Source organism: Lipotes vexillifer, unplaced genomic scaffold (assembly GCF_000442215.2).
Source record: "Lipotes vexillifer unplaced genomic scaffold, Lipotes_vexillifer_v1.1 scaffold1093, whole genome shotgun sequence".
NCBI classification, from domain to species: Eukaryota; Metazoa; Chordata; class Mammalia; order Artiodactyla; family Lipotidae; genus Lipotes; species Lipotes vexillifer.
Window position 1 is genome coordinate 1468701 of NW_006774793.1, and position 19837 is coordinate 1488537.

The window sequence follows — 19837 nt, forward strand, 5'->3', positions numbered from 1 at the left end:
GAGTGTAGAGACTATATAAATTCGGAAGTAGAATTCTTTAGTAAGGTGGCAAAAGCAACTTGCAAATTAAATGAGAACAAAAAGTTTATGACAAAAGTACCAGATCTAGGAAGGACCTAAGAAAAAAGGTTTACGGTGTGAGTAGGGAGGAAACAAATGAGACCTGAATACTGCTGTGTATTCAAAAGTAGAACCTGACAAAGCTAAAATACTTTCCACATATTAACTTTTGATCTGATTCAGTAATCCCATGATAGGCACATCAGTATATCAAATGGTAAATTAAAGCAAAAGATAAAATTATTTACCCATGGCCAGAAATAAAATTCAGGAATAGGTAAATCTTCTTCTGTGCCTCTTTGCCCTTTACTGTAGCAACATAAACAGGCTACAAGTGTCTATGTGTGAGTATCTTAGGGAAAGTAAATTGGTTACCAGTGCTCTGTAGAGCTAGGAATGTGGAAGCTGAGTCCAAGCTAATAGTAAACAAGTAAGGTCAGAACCAGTTCTAAGCTTGGAAACATTTTTTTGGTTGTCACTTCTTGCTCAAGATGATGAATGGTTATATTTTTAAAGGGTCATTCTATGTCAGAATGTTCTCATTAAGATATTAGGAAGGCACTTTTCTGGAAATGAAAAGCTTTGACTTTCCCTAGTTTGGGGGAATCATGAATTAGGTCAGATGCTCCAGAAGAAAATGATCAGTAATAGAGTATAAATTGATGGGTTTCCATTTGTTGCTACAAGTAAGGGGAAAGGAGTTATGGGGGTTGTATGTCAAAGGTCTGTTTTTCCCTAGTAGGTGTGGAGTTTCCAGAAGAAGCAAACAGATCTCCTCATCGCCTTTTATAAGCATAGAATTACCAAGTTAGAAGCAGCCACGCAGGAGGCACAGCAAACACTGACTAACCAGGACAAGTAAGTGACGAATGAAATCACCAGAGAGCCTTTTTCTTCTCATAGAAGCTGTAGCCCTTATTTCCTTATGGTTCCAAAGCCTAAAAATTGCTCCATGTGTGTTTATGTTTGTCTTGGTTAAGTCAGGTACAGAATTTTTGGTCTCTCAATCTCCATTTTATTTTTCTCTTTCTTCCCTCAAGGGGCCTTCCCTACGTTATAGCTTTCCCCTTTTACTTCCATCTGTCGAAAGCTACTTCTTCAGAGAAATCAGACATGACTTTTTCACAGTAATAATGATGGAAGATTTAAAATGTTACCTCTAGGAGGGTGTGTTTTGGTTCTTTTTTTTTTTTTTTGGCTGCGTCGGGTCTTTGTTGCTGCACGCAGGCTTTCTCTAGTTGCAGCAAGCGGGGGCTTCTCTTCATTGTGGTGGCTTCTTTTGTTGCAGAGCATGGGCTCTAGGCACGCAGGCTTCAGTAGTTGCAGCACGTGGGCCCTAGAGCACACGGGCTTCAGTAGCTGTGGTGCATGGGCTCAGTAGTTGTGGCACACAGGCTCAGTAGTTGTGGCTCATGGGCTCTAGAGTGCAGGTTCAGTAGTTGTGGCGCACGGGCTTAGTTGCTCCACAGCATGTGGGATCTTCCCAGACCAGGGATTGAACCCGTGTCCCCTGCATTGGCAGGCAGATTCTTAACCATGTGCCACCAGGGAAGTCCATGTTCTTTTGGAAATCTTAAGCTAAAAGATGGAATCCCTGATGGAAATTTTCAGACATCAGCAGGCCAGGGGAAAATGTGTGGAGAGGAAATGCAGTTCTGTGTAAACTTCTGAAATCATACCAAGTGACTGCTTATTTTGTCAACCTGATTCTTCTCACCACCAAAACCCTACCATTGCCCCCCTGAATCACTAGATCTCTGACAGAAATAACTTGTATAGTGGCAAGTATCTCTCCGGAAGCATTAACTAGATGTTGATAATAAAAATCAGGTTTTTTATCCTGCTGACCTGCTGGAGCTGATTGTTTCTTTTTCCATCTTTTGCCTAGAGAGCTGTCAGTCTTAAGGAAAGAGAACAGAGAACTGAAGAAATTGCTAGCCATTCTAAAGGTGAATGAAATAGATTTTCCATACTATTATTTTCTCTCTTACTTGGCCCATCTATCTAGCTGACTGAATAGAATTAGTGTTTCCTAACCTTTTTCACATCATGGCTGGTAATAATTGATAATATTTGTACAGCAAGCACACTGTAGTAAATGGACGAGGCCACAGAAGACCTTGGAGGGATGAAAGGACAAAATCTAGCACAGTGGTAACATATTCTCGAATATCAGTGAGTCATAGCATAACACATGGGGAGCTCTCTTATAGAAGAGATATCTGTGGTAACTTAAAATTTGTCTTCAAGAATCCCAAGCACCTCAGGACCTTTCCTGTCCCTGAAACTCTATTTCCTGGACATTTGTCTCTTCCCAAGATTGTCCTTTGTGTTTATATAATGTTCCTTTTGATCTTACTCTTGTAACTCTTCTAGCACATTGTAATCCTGTCATTTTCCTTGCTCTCCCCATAGACTCTCTATATTTCCCCACATGTATCAGTCTACAGGATTCCCAATGTGTTTTTGTGAAGAGAAACTAAAATTTTCTCCCCCCCAAAGCTAATAATTTTCTGAGGAAACACTCACTCTTGCTGTTTTTTCTTCTATTGGGCATCTTAGTAACCACAACTAGAGGACATTGCAGCTTAGCTATCTGACAAGTAAGATCCATTGATTGGGACCATTGAGCTACAGCTTCCTTCACTCCTATTTTTTTCACCTACAGGAATCTCCAAGTTGGTACCAAGGAAGCAGGTCAGTTTTATTAGGCCCCATACCATCCCTCTTTGAAAATTTCTATCCTTCCATTTTTTTTTTTAATTGGAGTATAGTTGCTTTACAATGTTGTGTTAGTTTCTGCTGTACAGCAAAGTGAATTCTATCCTTTCTTGGCACTTGGCTGTAGCTCCTGTGTGGGCTCTGCGGTGGAGGGAATGGTTTATGAATTCATTTTTCACTTCTCCAAAAAAGAGCTCCTCACTGAAAAGTGCTGAACTAAAATCTTGGATGAATGCTCACCCTTGACCATCACCTTATGAAATCCTACTCACCCCTCAAAATTGAACTCATGTGTCATTTCCTCTGTCAGCACTTTATTAGGCAGAGTTAGATGTTCTGTTATTCATTTATTCAATAAATATTCATTAAGTACTTACTGTTTGTGAAGCACTGTGTTAGGTGTTGGGTGTACATCACCGATTATTGTAAATATCTGTACCCTACCAGTTATTATATATTTTTAATATCAGCTCTGCATTGGTGGATTAAAAAGACATGGCCCCTGACTCACAGAAGCTAAAGTCTAGTGTTCTATCATACTTCCGTACTTCTGACATACCCATTATAACACTTATGTTGCTCTTTTTCTTTTTGTCTCTCCCACTAGCCTGTGAGCCTCTCAAAAATAGGAACCATATTCTAGTTATCTTTGTAAGTTCAGGATCTAAGACATATGAGCACTAAATAAATGTCTGTGGGTAGATGGAAGAGGGGATGGAGGGAGTGAGGGAATGGCAGATGTATGAATGGATGGACAGATGGATATATGTAAAGTTGAGAGTACCTGGTAAGGCACTATGGGAAGGAAGAAAGAAGGACTTCAGAACTTCTATTATGGGCAATAGAGAAGTGGAGAAGATTTCGTTTAGGGAATTGGAGAGCCAAGGAGTCCCATATGGAAAGCTTGCCTCTGTATTTTGGGCTAATACCTGTAATACATGATTAGTAAGCAATTTGTGCTCAGAGAGAAGGCTGTTATTTCTGTAAATAATGACCTGATCGATCCTCTAAGGTGGCACTAAGTTCTGCTTAGAGAAAATAGAGCTGCCTTTCTTTTTTTTTTTTTTTTTTTTTTTTCTTTCCTTGCAGGTCAACCACACCTCGACCAGTGGGCATTACTTCTCCATCACAGTCAGGTAGAGACCATGTTTTGCCCAAATATCTGTGTGAGATGAGTAAATATCATTTTCCCATATGGAAGATGGTTTCCTCTCAGAAAGTATAATGTGATTTTCCGAATCTTATGTATGATATGAAAAGGCCATACTCCTGGACACTCACTTGCAACATGTAGGCTAGGCAAGGCAGAGTGCACCATTGATGGCAACTTTTCATTCTGCATTTTATTCCCTTTCAGTTACTCCACGACCCAGTTCTCAGCATAGCAGCCAAGTGGTCAGGTGAGTAGAAAGCTACACAGCAGCATTAGAACTGTTGGCAAAAGATCAAGATGAAAGAAATGCCTAGATACGGCTGAGACAGGGACTGAGGAGACTTTATGTCTGTGTAAAAGTTTAATACCAGGTTTGTTTTTTCCTTTTTGTTTTGCCTTATACAGTCGGTCCTCCTCAGTGGAATCTATCCTTTATAGAGGGGCTGGCTTTAGTAACTTGGAACAGGTAAGAAATATTCACATTATCTTTTCAGATTGAGACTTCCAATGCTAAATGAAAGCCAAGATTAAAGCAAGAATATTAAACTTATATTGGTTTTGGCATGAATTATCTGATGCCATGCCTGGACTCTCTTTCAGCAATTCAGACCTGATGTTAGAAGCTGACCTAATTCATGACTTGGAATGAATAGGGGTGAAAATAGAGGACTGCGTTAACAGTGTCCATCATGTTCATTTTGGAAGGAATAAACTGTGGATCCTTCCTGGAGTCACGTACCCACTCTGGGAGAAAAACATATGCTTCAGTGTATAGCCATAGCATGAAATATGGAAGCCAGAGAATCGGGATATATTTATTTATTTATTTATTTATTTATTTTTTGCGTTACGCGGGCCTCTCACTGTTGTGGCCTCTCCTGTTGCGGAGCACAGGCTCCGGACACGCAGGCCCAGCGGCCATGGTTCACGGGCCTAGTCGCTCTGCGGCATGTGGGATCCTCCCGGACTGGGGCATGAACCCGTGTCCCCTGCATCGGCAGGCGGACTTTCAACCACCGCGCCACCAGGGAAGCCCCGGGATATATTTATTAATGTTTATTATTTGTCCCTCAGGGAGCCAGAGCGCTGCAGGGAAGGAGCACTCCAAGAGACTCTTTTACTGGTGAGAGGGGCAGTGTAGGGGAAGGAGTCAGAAGCCAACACATTCTGAGCAGATACCAGCAGATTTCTGGTTTTCTGTGCATAATATAATGCCATTTTACTTTTTCTCCAGACAGTGGTTCCAGGCATCCAGATACAACTTTTCAAGTAATGATATTTCTGTTCTCAAACTGATAAGGGGAAAATTGAAACTTGAGTATTAGAAAGTCATTGAAACCCTCTGGTCAGGAGACTGGAGATAACTTTTAAAATAATTGACCTGGATTTTAATTGCCACAAGATGGCAGTAGAAGTTAGATCTAAAAGAAAGATTAACTAGATGCCAATTATGTTAGCCTGAAGGGTATCTGGCCTCTTCACTGTGTATCAAACATAAAAATATTCCAGTGAAGAAATATTTTGGTTCCACCTACTTAATTTCTTGTCTCTTTCCCCTTAGAACTATTACTGTTATTACTGTTTTTCAAGGCATTAGTCAGTCCATAGAGTATACTTGGAGAGGATTTCCCTTTCTTTCCCAAGAGGCAATTTTGAAATTCACAGATCTCTTCCTGGATAACCATTTTTGAAATTCACCAAATAGCCTCACTCCAGTTCTTTCATATTCACCCCTTTGAAAAACATAGGTGCTCTAGCCAATTTATTTCTGTCAGGTTAGTAGTAATACTCTCTTTTATTCCTGATTTTAGTTATTTGAGGCTTTCTTCTTTTTTCTTGGACAGCCTGGCTAAAGATTAGTCCATTTTTTTTAACAGTTCTAAAAAGGAAGTTTATTTAAAAAATTTTTTTTAATTAAAGTATAGTTGATTTATAATATCATCTAAGTTTCAGGTGTATGGCACAGCAATTGAGATATATATATATATCCGTACCATCTTCCAGAAAAAAAATCGAATGAACTTTTTGGCCAACCCAATACAGACATATACATACATATGTATGTATATTTATATAACTGAATCTATATATATATTTTTTCAGATTCTTTTCCCTTGTAGGTTATTATATAATATTGAGTATAGTTTCCTGTGCTATATAGTAGGTCCTTGTTGGTTATCTGTTTTATTTATCTATTTATTTTTGGCTGCGCTAGGTCTTCGTTGCTCCGCGCAGGCTTTCTCTGGTTACAGTGAGCAGGGGCTCTTTGTTGTGGTGCTCTCATTGCGGTAGCTTTTCTTGTTGTGGAGCACGGGCTCCAGGTGCTCAGGCTTCAGTAGTTGTGGCACGTGGGCTCAGTAGTTGTGGCTTGCGGGCTGTAGAGTGCAGGCTCAGTAGCTGTGGTGCGCGGGCTTAGTTGCTCTGCGGCATGTGGGATCTTCCCAGACCAGGGCTCGAACCCATGTCCACTGCACTGGCAGGCGGATTTTTAACCACTGCGCCACCAGGGTTATCTATTTTATACATAGTAGTATGTATGTGTTAATCCCAGCCTCCTGATTTATCCTTCCCCCCACCCCACAGGATTAGTCAATTTTGTTTATCATTTCAAAGAACCAATTTTTGGTTTTCTTGATTTTTCTCTATTATTTTTCTATTCTCTATTTCATTTATTTCTGCCCTAATCATTTTCTTTCCGTCTGCTTTTGGGTTTAGTTCTCCTCGTTTCTTAAAGTGGACAGTAGCATTATTGACTTGAGATCTGCTTTTTCAATATAGACCTTTACAGTTATAAATTTCACTCTGAGCACTGCTTTCACTGCATCCTTTTAAGTTTTAGTATGTTGTGTTTTTGTTTTCATTCATCTCAAAGTATTTTCTAACTTCTGTGATTTTTTTTTTCCTTTGACCCATTAGTTACTTAGCAGTGTTGATTATCCACGTAATTGTTAATTTCCCAAATTTCCTCCTGTTAATTGATTTTAATTTAATTTCATTGTTGTTGAACAACATACTTTGTATGGTTTAGATGCTTTTAAATTTATAGCCTAAAACATTGTCTATCCTGGGGAAAGTTCCCTGTACACTTGAAAAGAATGTGTATTCTGCTGTTGTTGGGTGGAGTGGTCTATAGATATCTGTTAGATTTAGTTGGTGTATAGTGCCATTTAAATCTTCTGTTTTCTTGCTGATCTTCTGTCTTGCTGTTTTATCCATTATTGAAAGTGGGGTATTGAGAGCTCTATTATTGTTGAATTGTCTATTTTTCTCTTCAATTCTGTCAGTTTTTGCTTCATGTATTTTAGGACTTTGTTGTTAAGTGCATATATAAGTGTTATATCTTCTTGATGGGTTGACCCTTTTATCATTTTGACCTTTGTCTCTAGTAACAATGTTGTGTTAAAGTGCATTTGTCTGATATTACCCATTCCGCTCTCTTTTGTTTACTGTTTGCGTGGAATATCTTTTTCCATCCTTTTACTTTAAACCTATATGTGTCTTTGAATTTACAGTGAGTCTTTCATAGACGATGTATAGTTGGATCTTTTTTCACCATTTGGCCAGTTTCTGCTTTTTAATTGGAGAGTTTAATACATTTACATTTAATGTAATTATTAATAAGGAAAGACTGCTTCTGCCATTTTGCTATTTCTTTTCTATGTGTCTTTTTTTTTTTTTTTTGCCACACCACACAGCATGTGGGATTTTAGTTCCCTGACCAGGGATTGAACCTGTGCCCCCTACAGTGGAAGCGTGGATTCTTAACCACTGGACCACCAGGGAAGTCCCTGTTTTCTATATGTCTTATGTATGTTTTGTTCCTCACTTCCTCCATTTTTGCTGTCTTTTGTGTTAAACAGCTATTTTCTAGTGTACCATTTTACTTTCTTTCTTGTTTCTTTCACTGTATTTTTTGTTATTTTCTTAGGGATTAACATCATAATTAACATCATAATTTATAACAACCTAGTTCAGATTAATACCAAACTTAATTTCAACAGTGTACAAAAGCTTTTCTCCTATATAGTTCCATTCCCCTCTCCAGTCCATTGTGCTGTTATTATATAGATTATATCTTTAAAAATTGTGTTCTCATCAACATAAATTTATAATTATGTTTTATGCAGTTGTTTTTTAAATCAGATAGGAGGAAGTTACAAAAATACACTTATACTTTTATGTTTATCAATGTAGTTATCTTTACCAGTGATCTTTATTATTTCTTCATGTAGATTTGAGTTACTGTCTGGTGTCCTATCACTTAAGCTTGAAGGACTCTCTTTAGTGTTTCTTGTAAAGCAGGTTTGGTAGTGATGAATTCTCTTAATTTTGACACTCATCTGGGAGTGTCTTAATTTCTCCTTCATTTTTGAAGGATAATTTTGCTGGATTTAAAATTTTTGATTGACAGTCTTTCAGCATTTTGAATACGTTATCCTCCTATATTCTGGCCTCCATGGTTTCTGAGGAGAAATCAGTGCCAATTTTATTGAGAATCCCTTTCATGTGATGAATGGCTTCTCTCTTGCTGCTTTCAAGTTTCTTTTTTTGCCTTTAGCTTTCAACAGTTTATGATGAGTCTAGGTGAGGATCTCTTTGATTTATCCTCTTTGGGATTTGTTGAGCTTCTTGGATGTATAGATTAATGTTTTCATCTAATTTGGGAAGTTGTCAGCCATTATTTCTTCAGATACTTCTTTCTGCCCTTGGTCCTCTCTTTTCTCCTTCTGGAACTCCCATTTTGCACATGCTGGTGTGCTTGATGGTATTCCACCAAGGTCTTTGAGGCTTTGTTCATTTTTCTTCATTCCTTTTTCTTTCTCTTCTTCACACTGGATAATCTCAATTGATTTATCATCAAATTTGCTGATTCTTTTTTCTGACTGCTCATATCTCTAGTGAAGTTTACATTTTAGTTATTGTACTTTTCAATTCCAGAATTTATATTTGCTTCTTTTTATTTATTTCTTTTTATTTATTTATTTATTTTTGTGGTACGCGGGCCTCTCACTGTTGTGGCCTCTCCTGTTGTGGAGCACAGGCTCCGGACACGCAGGCTCAGTGGCATGTGGGATCTTCCCGGACCGGGGCATGAATCCATGTCCCCTGCATCGGCAGGCGGACTCTCAACCACTGCGCCACCAGGGAAGCCCTGCTTCTTCTTAATATAATATTTCTTGATTAGTGTTCTCTATTTGATGAGACCATTCTCATACTTTTGTTTAGTGCTTTAGACATGGTTTCCTTTAGCTAACTGAACATGTTTAAAATAGCTGATTTAGGGACTTCCTTGGCAGTTCAGTGGTTAAGACTGTGCTTCCACTGCAGGGGATATGGGTTTGATCCCTGTTCGGGGAACTAGGATCCCGCATGCCTGTCAACGTGGCCAAAAAAAAAAAAAAAGAACTGCTGGTTTAAAGTCTTTGTCTTTAAAATCCAATGTATCTGGGCTTCCTCAAAGACAGTTTCTATTGCTTGTGCTTTTTTCCTTTACATAGATCATACTTTCTTGTTTCTTTCATGCCTCATAATTTTTTGTTGAAAACTGGACAGCTAAATAATATAGCATGGCAACTCTAAGAATCAGATATTTCCTCCCTTCCCAAGGTTTGTTGTTGTTGCTGTTTGTCATTGTTTGTTTAGTGACTTTCTAAAACTGATTCTGTAAAATCTGTATTCTTTCTCGTGTGGCCACCGAAGTCTCTATTTGGTTAGCTTAGTGTTCAGCTAATGATTGGACAGAGCTTTCCTTAAACACGTAGTACCAATAAATCCCTCAGTGTTTGCTGAGGGACTGTGTGTTGGGGTGCACCTTCAACACTCAGCTGACGACTGTGCCTTAGCCTTCACTTTCTGCTTGTATGACCTCAAGGTAGTCCCAAGGTGAGAGCTTAGAGCCTTTTCAATCTTTCCTGAGCATGCACACAGCCCTGTGCATGCACATGGCCTAGATTCCCAAGAACTTGTTGTTCCTTTTCAAAATCCCGGTGGACAGGTCATTCCACAGCTTTTCCTTTTATGCTTTTTGGTTAGCCTATTGTTTGCCCCAACTGATATTCACCTCCTCAGGCAGCCTAAACAAGTGCCTGTAATTATTTGCAACAAACACTCCTGGGGAAAAGGCTTTTCACACTTGGTGAACTCTTAAGCTCCAAGTCCTGGTAAGTTTGGCTCCAAGTCAGGTCAGATAAAGGCAGCCTTGCAAGTGAAGTCTTCCAGTGAACAACTAGACAGGTCAAGTATGACAATTCTCTGGGAATGAGGTTTTGAAAGAGCTCCAACCCCATTCCATCCCCTATGATGACTGCCAAACTGTTGATTTTCAAGGCTACTATGGAGCTGGAGAGGGAGAAATGGGAATAGGGCAAGTTAAAATGTCACAAAGCTCACTGTTCTTACTCACATTCAGCTATTTTTCTGGAATAAACATTCCCCAGATTGCTAAAAGCCCTTTGTTAATTTCCAGAATTCTGAAGAAGTTGATTCTGACAATTTTTGCCAGTTTTCTCATTCCTTTTATGGAGAGAATCTGTGGAGGTCCTTACTCTACATTTTTACTGCTGTCACTCCCAGCCAATTTAATGACCCTTTGTCTTTAGCCATCCTTTCTGATAATCTTCACCTTAGAGGGAAAACCAAGGCACAGATACATTAGAACGCATCAAGGCAGTGATGGATCCTTGCCCATAAACTCATGAAAGGGCGAGGAAAGCACCTTTATGATCCACTGCTAGGTGACTTGTGGGCTTTTTCACTTGCCATTAGCCCCCAAGTCTAACATATATACCAAAATCTTTGATCCCCTGTTCCTTTGCCCTGGCCCCCAGAATACCTGGATCTCTTCTTGGTTCACGAATTATCTCATAGGCTCATTTTTATGCTTTTCAGAAACCCCTTCACCAGCTTCCACTCACAGCCTATCTTATAGGTAAGTAATACTGCTTCCTTTCACTTGAGATCTGTTCCCACTGACATTCTGCCAGCAGCCCTGTGGTTACTTCTCCACTGGCCTATACCACTGAAGTTTATAATCTACCTTGTAAACAAAAGAGAAGGTTGAACAGTACTGTGTCTAATACACATCTGAATTAACTTAATTGTATTCTGAGTTGCAAGCAGGGGATTCATTTCCTCTCTGGTTTAAATGTATAGGCTCTTCCTTTACACATGGTTTTTACTTTAACCTTTCCTTTTCTCTGCTGATGCTTTTATTTCCCCTCCTTAGACCTTCATCTGCCTCGTCCGGACAGGGGATTTTTTCTTTCAGACCATCCCCCCTAAGTGGTGGGGATTCAGGTCAAATAGGAGTCCTCACCCCCAATAATTCAGGTAAGTTAAATAACATTCCCAAAGGAGTGGAGCTTCAACCATTGACATATACACTGTAATGAAGATTTTCAAGGTGCAAAGAAGTTGGGATTTTTACACCCCAGCCCCTGAAAAAAGCACTGTCTCAAGTTTGACTCCTTAATATTCTTTAAGAGTTACCCCATTTCCTTCACAGTGAAGGCAGGCTTTGGATTGTGCCTAAATATCACTCATCCTGTCACCAGGAGTAGAGTTCTGCTCTTTAGCCAGAAGGTTGGCCTGTAGAATTAAACTGGCTTTTTGTTTGTTTCTTTTGAGATCCCTATGCTGCAGCATTGCTGGGAGCTTAGTGCTGAATGAGAATGATAAAACCAGCATCCTTTTTTCTCCTCATGTTTTCCCAAAAGGTACCTCTGCTACCAGTCCTTGTGATAAGGGGCTGTCATCTTTCATAGCTCACCAAAATCTTTATATTGTCTCTACATCTTTCTACTCATAGTTAAACTCAAATCTCAGACCTCTGTGTCACCACCCCATCCTCACAGTAAAAGAATGGACTTTATATTATAACCCACCTCTTGAATTGCTGAGCTAACAGTCTTTTCCCTTCTGAGTAGTGTACTACAGATTAAGAACCACTTATTTATCCTGATGCATAAATAACAATACTGAGAAACTGCCCCAGGTAGTTATCTTTCACTATTTAATTCCATCCTCCAGGTCAGAGGGAAAGCAGAACCACACTAGAGGGTCTTCCTGGTTTCCAGCTACCAGCCATACAGGTGAGCCCTGGCCAGTCTAACTGGTCTGCTCATGAAAAACTCACACAGTTAGGCCTGCACACTTAATGCCTCATTCTGGTCTCTTGTTAAGGTGATAGAATGTAACCAGTGGAGAATGATGTGGTTTCAAGTGTGGTAACCGCAGGTACACAGTTTTCCAGAGTGGTGTCACTCTGATAATATGACTGTCAGATTACCTTCCTGGTTTGGGATTTAAAAATTAGGTCACAGGGCTTCCCTGGTGGCGCAGTTGTTGAGAGTCCGCCTGCCGATGCAGGGGACACGGGTTCGTGCCCCGGTCCAGGAGGATCCCACATGCCGCGGAGCGGCTGTGCCCGCTCTCCTGCAGTGGGAAAGGCCACAACGGTGAGAGGCCCACGTACCGCAAAAAAAAAAATTAGGGGCCTCCCTGGTGGCGCAGTGGTTGAGAGTCCGCCTGCCGATGCAGGGGACGCGGGTTCGTGCCCCGGTCCGGGAGGATCCCACGTGCCGCGGAGCCATGGCCGCTGAGCTTGCGCGTCCGGCAAGGGGAGAGGCCACGACAGTGAGGGGCCCAAGTATTGCAAAAAAAAAAAAAAAAAAATTAGGTCACATAGTAATGAAAGGTTTTAAACTGAGAGGTCTTGGCCAGGGTGAACTAAGGATGTGGACACAAATGACATTCCCAAGAGTTTCACAGAAAGGGGTTTTCAATGGAATATATATTTTGGATAGAGGTACTGCTTGAACTAGGAAAAACCATTTTCATTTCTCCAAAGAGCAACAGCAGAATAATGTTTTGTAAATTTATGAGACTATGATTCTGATCCAGGAAACAAGAGGAAAAGGGCATGGGAACAAGAAGAGAGGTTTTTAAGGAGCTCTATTAAATGAAAAGTCCAGTCTTGCCTTTTAAGTTCACTTTTACACCTTGGGTTTTGAGGATATTTAGGCCAAGCTCCTGGTGACCTACTAAGGTAGGTAAATATTTTGCTCTCATGTTCCAAAATTCCCTTTATTTTCATCAGCAAGGAATTAGGGTCTAAGCCTTAACAGACAACGCTGGGGAAATAACATCCCTCTAAGACCTTCGTAAATGGAGGGATTAATCTACAGGTGAAAAAAAGACTTAAGAGACATATAAACCATCTGTAAATAAATGGCCTCCAGTTGGATCTTGATTGGAACAAACTGTAAAAAACCATTTATGAGACAGTTGAGGAAAATTGAATACTTAGTGGACATTTGATATTAAGGAATTGTTAATAGTGTTTTTTTTGTAGGCTTGATGCTATTGTGGTTATTTTTTAAAAATAGTCTTTATCTTTTGGAGATGCATACTAAAATACTTATGGATAGAAAATTAAATGATTGTCTGAATTTTGCTTTAGCTTAATCTAGTGGAAAGGGGCAGTGTGAGAAAGTAGAAATGAAAGAAAATTGGCCATGAGTTAATTGTTGAAGTTGGGTGATGAGTACATGTGAGTGCATTATACTACTGTTTTTGTATTTTTTGAAAATTTCCATAATAAAGTTAGAAAAAGAGTTATTGAAGAAAGTACCACTTCCCCAGAGGCCTAAGAACTCTGCCTCCCTGGTAATCATCTCTGGGTATGGTAGTCATGTTCCAGGCTTCCCAAAACTGTTTGATTTTCAAATATTCGGCTTTATCACCATAAACCACGGAAATGCTCCAGTTTCATAAGTAGCAACAAAGCCTTTGTCACATTAGATGTATCAAATCTTAGTTTGGAAAAGTTAGTTTTCGTGAAATGGAGAAAACTATGGGGAAGCAACAGCAGCGGTTTACTGTAACGATAAACTTCATATAATGACTTGAGAGGGCCTTACTTGCCCTTTTTGTTACAAACACCCTTAACTGCCTTCCTGTCCTGTGCTGCAGAATCTCTACCAACAGAGGCAGATGGGATTAGCCAGGGGGAGAGAAGCATGGAACACTCCCAGATAGACCATTTTCAAGATCTGATCTATACATACTGCTGAAGGACAGACGGTAGCATCTCATACTCATTTAGGTGTGATGGCCTTGGAAAATGTACCCCTACCTTGTTTCCTGGTTTCACTCTGTAACTTCTCTCTATCTTAACCCTATACACCCTGTATGACTTCCTATGAAAATTGTCAGGTCAGAGCTTCAGGAAGATGTTTATATCTCTCCCACAATATACAGATAGCTCCCTTATTTCCTGCAACTTGAAACAAGGTTATAAAAACAATTCTTGGCATCATTGGGGGTGGGGGTGGGGTGATATACTTATTAACCATGTTTTATTTCTGGATTTAACTTTTTAGCTTTGGATATATTCTCCCACTGCCGATGTTAACAAGCCACAACACTGTTCCTTGCCCTAATTTATACTTTTTCTATTTGCCTATTGTTTCCTCTGTGCCTAGTTACTATTAAATATGTTGATTTTCCTTTCTGTTTGGTAATGGTTGGAGACACAGGCTTACTAAAGTACACAGATAATGAAATAAAGAGGATGTCCTTTTATTGCTGCTGCAACTCTATTGGTATTACAAGCTCTCAAATGGTGGAATGGGCAAAGAACACTACCACTGAGATCAAACATTTATTCTTCTTTGGGTACTAAGGGGTAGAAATGAGGGATTAAATGGGTAGGCCACTGGCAGGCATACCTTAAGCAAAAATATTGGAAAAGTGTAAAGATAGCATCTGCCAGAAATAAATTTGGTCTTGGGAATGACCTTGTAGCTGAATAGGATCCCACCAGCCTTTCTGAAACTGAATTTATTTTAAAGGCATTTCTAAACTCCCTCTTCTGAGCAAGAGCCTGTGCTGTAGCAGGTGCAGAAAAAAGTCTGCCTAGTGATAGATACTGATCTACTAACTTTTCAAGTTTTTGTTCTTTTACTTTACCTCAGTATATCCTGCCGCTTCAAAAATAAATAAAAAGTATACTAAATCAGAAAGTTAATGGATTTGGCTCCATTAATCTCTAAACCATAGAAGTGGCAAAGTGGAGGTGAGAGAAACAATTTTATTTTTGGCCTTTTTATTATTATTCTAGCAATTTGGGGATTTCCACTTTTTTATTTCTAGATGGTTAACCCACTGATACCTTTATATCTGACCCCAACTGATGAAAACCATTCTAAAACATCAATTAATTCAGTTAAGGACCATGGTCCCTCTGTCTCCAAGACAGATCATATAAAGTGAGGGAAAAGTCTCTTTTCTGGACACATTAAACCAACACCAAAAAAAAAAAATCAGTCTCTGAAAAAAAAAAATCAGTCTCTGTCAAGCTAGGCAGGAGGGACTGTCAGGTTTGTAAAACCAAACCTGGAACCTACCTGCACTGTCCTTCCGAACAGTAGAAACCATTCCCTCTCCTCTCTACCCCTCTGTAATTCTAATTCTACTTTTTTTTTTAAAGGACATCTCCCCTAATTCCCACCTCCAATAAATATCCAGTCTAAATTATTCTCCACCCAATTATTAAACTTTTTCACAAGCTCCGGGGGGAAGATTTACCCTGAGACAAATAGTGAACAGAATGGGGGTTTTGGAAAGATAAAAAGGTACAAGGCATAGTGGTCCAGTATTAGAAACGAAAACATTCTGCTCCCTGTGTGACTCAATAAAGCAGCAGGAAAACATATAAAGTCAAGCTGGTATAAGGAAGAGGAAATATTTGTGATTGACTGGGACATACTGAGATTCTTGGCTGCATTGTGTGTGGACTTGTGCTCAGAGAGAAAAGAAGGGGTGCAAGGCAGCCTTATATTCCAAGGAAAATGGTGGGGTGGGACTGGGGGATGTACTGGAATCTTTACACCTCCTTTCTAGTCCTCCATAGATGTAGGCCGTAGTACACTAAGGGGAAAGAACAGCCGATACGAGGAGAGCAAGAGCCTTTTCCTGGCCCCATAGTTTGGACCAGACCCATAGCACTCTTCTCATTGAGGCTGGAGGCCTGGATTTCTGCCCATCCAGTCCCCACCTTGCTTTGTCCTCCATAATCATCCTCCCTGGTCCACCCTTACTACATCCCGCTGTCCCCCACCCTCAAAAACACAAAGCTTTTCAGTTCTTTGCCACAAGGTAAGTAAAAAAATGTGGTTTCTTTGTTTAAACAGTTACTAAGTTGGTTCGTCTTTTAGTAACAGACCTCCCCTCCCCCAGTGCCCCCTCAGTCCTGGATGATCACATCATCATCGTCGTCGTCGTCTTCCTCCTCCTCCTCTTCATCCTCATCATCTTCTGGCAGTTCTTCCTCCTCCTCTTCCTCCTCTTCATCTAAACAAACCACCACTTCAGCTGGCTCAGGTAATCGAGAGTCAAACCAATCCAGTACCTGCTGGGTGCTAAGCCTTGATGCCTGACTCAGTTGAGGGATATCACTTTCCCGTAGCTGTTGGTGGGTTGCCCAGTACCTCTCCAAGGGTCGTATATCTGGTGGGGGTGGGGGGATCGGCAGAGGTGGTGTCTCAGCCCATTCATTCAAGGAGCGGGTTGAAGGTGGCGGTGTGGGAATTGCTGGATCCTGGAAACTAGGGGCACCAGGTACTGCGTTGTCCCGAAACCATTTTAGTTGCCCATGCTTCAAGGCATAGCGTGTGTCACCAAACCACTGAATAATCTCAGGCCGAGGTAAGCCAGTGATCTGCTCTAATTTATGGTAATCCTCACGCCGTGCCCACTGGCACTGTAAAAAAAACGATTTGAGGATAGCCAGCTGCTCTTTGGTTTTGCGCTTGGTCTTTCGCTGGCGTTGCATATCTGGGGAAAGGTACTCTGCAGGGCCAACCCTACCAGGTGCTGAGTTATGCCTTAGCCCCTGGGGCCAGGCTGGCTCCAGCTGTGGGCGTAGTGCCTGTTCATTGGGTGACAGTGGCTGTGGGACACAGCCCAGTGGCTGGAGGGGTTTAGAGGTGGCAGTAGCTCCATTAGCCAGTACCTGGAAAGAGGAAGAAGAGGTAGAGGAAGGAGGAGTCACATTAGATGCTGACTCCTTCTTACAACTACTGGCAAGTAATGAGACGGGTGGGGGCTTATCCCGAGCACGGGGCTGGTGGACAGCTGTGGAGTGGTTCCAGGAAGCAGTACCTAGGCCATGTGACTGGTCAGGACCCTTGCCTGCCTGCTCCTTAGAGAGGCCACTGCTTTGAAGATCCTGCCAAAATTGTGATTGGTGGGGGAATACCCCACTGCCAGGTGCCATCAGGGGCTCCTTTGCTTTCTGGTGACTCAGTGGCTCTGAGGGCTCTGAGGGCTCTACCTTCAATCCTTTCATCTGGGTGGGCTCGCTAAGAGTCAGGGGAACTATTCCAAGACCAACTTGTTCTGGAGGTGGCACTGGAGAAGGAGGCACCTCCTCTGGGGGCCGCCCTGCATGATGAGTAAAAGAGAGAAGGGATTTGAAATGGAGTTGGTCCCGATGGTAGACTACTCGGGCTCGAGTCTCTTCAATTTCTTCGGATGACCAGCTAATGCCACAGCGGAGGCGCTGGGCCATGAACCAAGTCTTGACTTTCTCCATCTGCAGCCCATAGCGTAGGCAGAGAAGGGCAATGTCTGCTAAACTGGGATAGGGAAAGTAGCTGAAGGTTTGTAGCAAGTGTTCATTGCCATCCAGCTCACTAGTCTGGGCTGCTTGGGTCCACACAAGTTGTAGCTCCTCAGAGATTGGAGGGAGACAGATGAGCCCCGCAGGGGAGCTATTAAGACCGCTGGCCTCTTTATTAGGAGGCATGGTGCTTTCTGATTTGTGCCCTTCAGAGATAGCTGTAATAAGAAGAGAAACAGCTCGATCACTGGGGCTCCTCTTTCAACCCATTGTTCAATTTCTACCAAACAAAACATTGGACTCCAAAACAACTTCTACGTGTACTGTGCTGGATTGCTTTTAAAGTGCATAACAATTTCTCATTTAATTTTCATAACCTTGTGAATCATCAGAGCCTGCTATAATTCCCTTGTAAGTATGAAAAAACCAAAGTCCATAGAGGTTAAATTATCCCAAGTCACAAGACTAGTGAGTGTTGTCACCAAAAACAAAATCTGACTTCAGAGGTTAAAAAGGAAAACATCCTTATAGCCTTTATCTTTCCCATTCAAATTCACTTCACCCTCTAAGTTAATGGAACAAAAGTGACAAAACTAAGACTCACCAAGAAAACAGATTATCTCTAGTTATCTCTAGATTATATGTAGAATATGGAAAGGTTAAGAATACAACGTGTGAAAATCTAGAAGGTAGAATAGCACAGTCCCTCTGCCCAGCCCCCTTTCCTTTCCCTTCTTGGTGGGCGAGTGTTGGGGGAGGGGACTGATGGGTTTTTTTTCTAACTCTCAGTAGGATAAGATAGGTCAGCTATCTGGGATAAATGGGGCTCGCTCCCCCTCGGTTTTGGTCTGGTTAGGGTAGAGGGAGGAGAACGTTTCCTACCCCTGTCATCCTCAGAACAAAGGTTATTCCCCTCCCCCCAGCCTTTGTCTCTTCCAACTGCTGAGTCTCTCTCCAGGGAGCCTAGAGAGCTCCCTCAGACCTTAAGCAGCCCCTCCGCACAAGACGGGAGGCCCTCAGCTCTTATCTTTTCAGTCCAGCTTTCTTCTCAGAACCAGGTGGGCTCGCTCATAAACTGTAACCGGGTCCTGCAAGCTACCCAGCAGCACCAGGGCTCCCAGGGTCATCGTGGGTATGGGGACTGCAGGGAAAGCCTCTGACCACGCTTCATTCTTGGAAACCTGCTCAAGCTATTTCCCAGAATAATTCTGTTGACCGATTTTTTTTTTTTTTGGCCATGCCTGGGGCTTTTGGGATCTTAGTTCCCCAACCAGGGAGGAACCCGTGCCTCCTGCAGTGGAAGCACAGAGTCCTAACCACTGGACCGCTAGGGAGTTCCCCGTTGACCAAATTTTAACTCGGCTCCCTGTGTGGGCATGAGAGACTTTAAAACATCTGTCACCCTTTACTCTTAGAGGAATCCCATCTGAGTTTATAAATATTACTTCTGATATGTAATGGATAGGACAGGATTCCAATATAAATGCTACATGATGAATTGAGAAAAATCTCAAGTCCAGAAAGTTACACATAGTGCAGTGTAATGTCGGGGATTTTATATGATGAACAGAAAACTTCGGAAGCATTCTAATGGGTGTCACCGTTCCCTTTTAACAGGCAAATCTTAACAAACTGAAGGCCATGCAGACCCTAAAGGCAGTACAGCTTGAAGAGAACCTTAAGAGGGTAAATGAAGGCAGCATGGCATAGTGGGTTAAAATATGATTAAGGCCAGCCTGCAGTTTGAATCCCAATTCTGCCACCAGCCATGAGATCTTGGGCAAAAGCTACTGAATTTATAGGAACCTCGGTTTCCTCATGTGTAGAAAATGGAGACAATGTTGAATGTATGTAAAGTTACATATATTTTTACAGAGCACCTACTGTGTGCTAGATGTCATGTGTAGGCGGGGCCTAGAGCTGTTAGAGGTGGAGGTCTGGGGTGAGGCAGATTTGAGGTGAATCGCAGCTTCTCCACTCCCTAGAGTGCTCGCTAAGCTTTATTTTCCCATCAGAATAAAAGGAGGTCATAACAGCGTCTACCTTTCAAGTTTATGACTAAATCAAAAAATGCAACTGATGGGCTTCCCTGGTGGCGCAGTGGTTGAGAGTCCGCCTGCCGATGCAGGGGACGCGGGTTGGTGCCCCTGTCCGGGAGGATCCCACGTGCCGCGGAGCAGCTGGGCCCATGAGCCATGGCCGCTGGGCCTGCGCATCTGGAGCCTGTGCTCCGCAACAGGAGAGGCCACAACAGCAAGAGGCCCGCGTACCGCAAAAAA

At 41.7% G+C, this 19837-nt stretch overlaps 2 protein-coding genes across 3 annotated transcripts in view; one reads left to right on the forward strand and one right to left on the reverse strand.

The window, feature by feature from the left end:
* Positions 1-11592, forward strand: part of RNF212B (ring finger protein 212B) — a 17988-nt gene extending 6396 nt beyond the window's left edge. Inside the window, exons 4-13 of the mRNA XM_007449550.1 lie at positions 803-918; positions 1949-2009; positions 2729-2757; positions 3871-3917; positions 4139-4181; positions 4340-4400; positions 5009-5057; positions 10823-10862; positions 11160-11263; positions 11561-11592. Of these exons, the coding sequence (XP_007449612.1) occupies positions 803-918; positions 1949-2009; positions 2729-2757; positions 3871-3917; positions 4139-4181; positions 4340-4400; positions 5009-5057; positions 10823-10862; positions 11160-11263; positions 11561-11592 (582 nt within the window). The remainder of the gene's footprint in view (positions 1-802; positions 919-1948; positions 2010-2728; positions 2758-3870; positions 3918-4138; positions 4182-4339; positions 4401-5008; positions 5058-10822; positions 10863-11159; positions 11264-11560) is intronic.
* Positions 11593-16035: 4443 nt separating this feature from the next.
* HOMEZ (homeobox and leucine zipper encoding) overlaps positions 16036-19837 on the reverse strand; it is an 11298-nt gene continuing 7496 nt past the window's right edge. Inside the window, exon 2 of one of the 2 annotated variants that reach the window (XM_007449552.1) lies at positions 16036-17776. In XM_007449552.1, the coding sequence (XP_007449614.1) occupies positions 16182-17776 (1595 nt within the window). In that variant the 3' untranslated portion in view covers positions 16036-16181. The remainder of the gene's footprint in view (positions 17777-19837) is intronic. The other variant, XM_007449551.1, reaches the window with a different exon arrangement.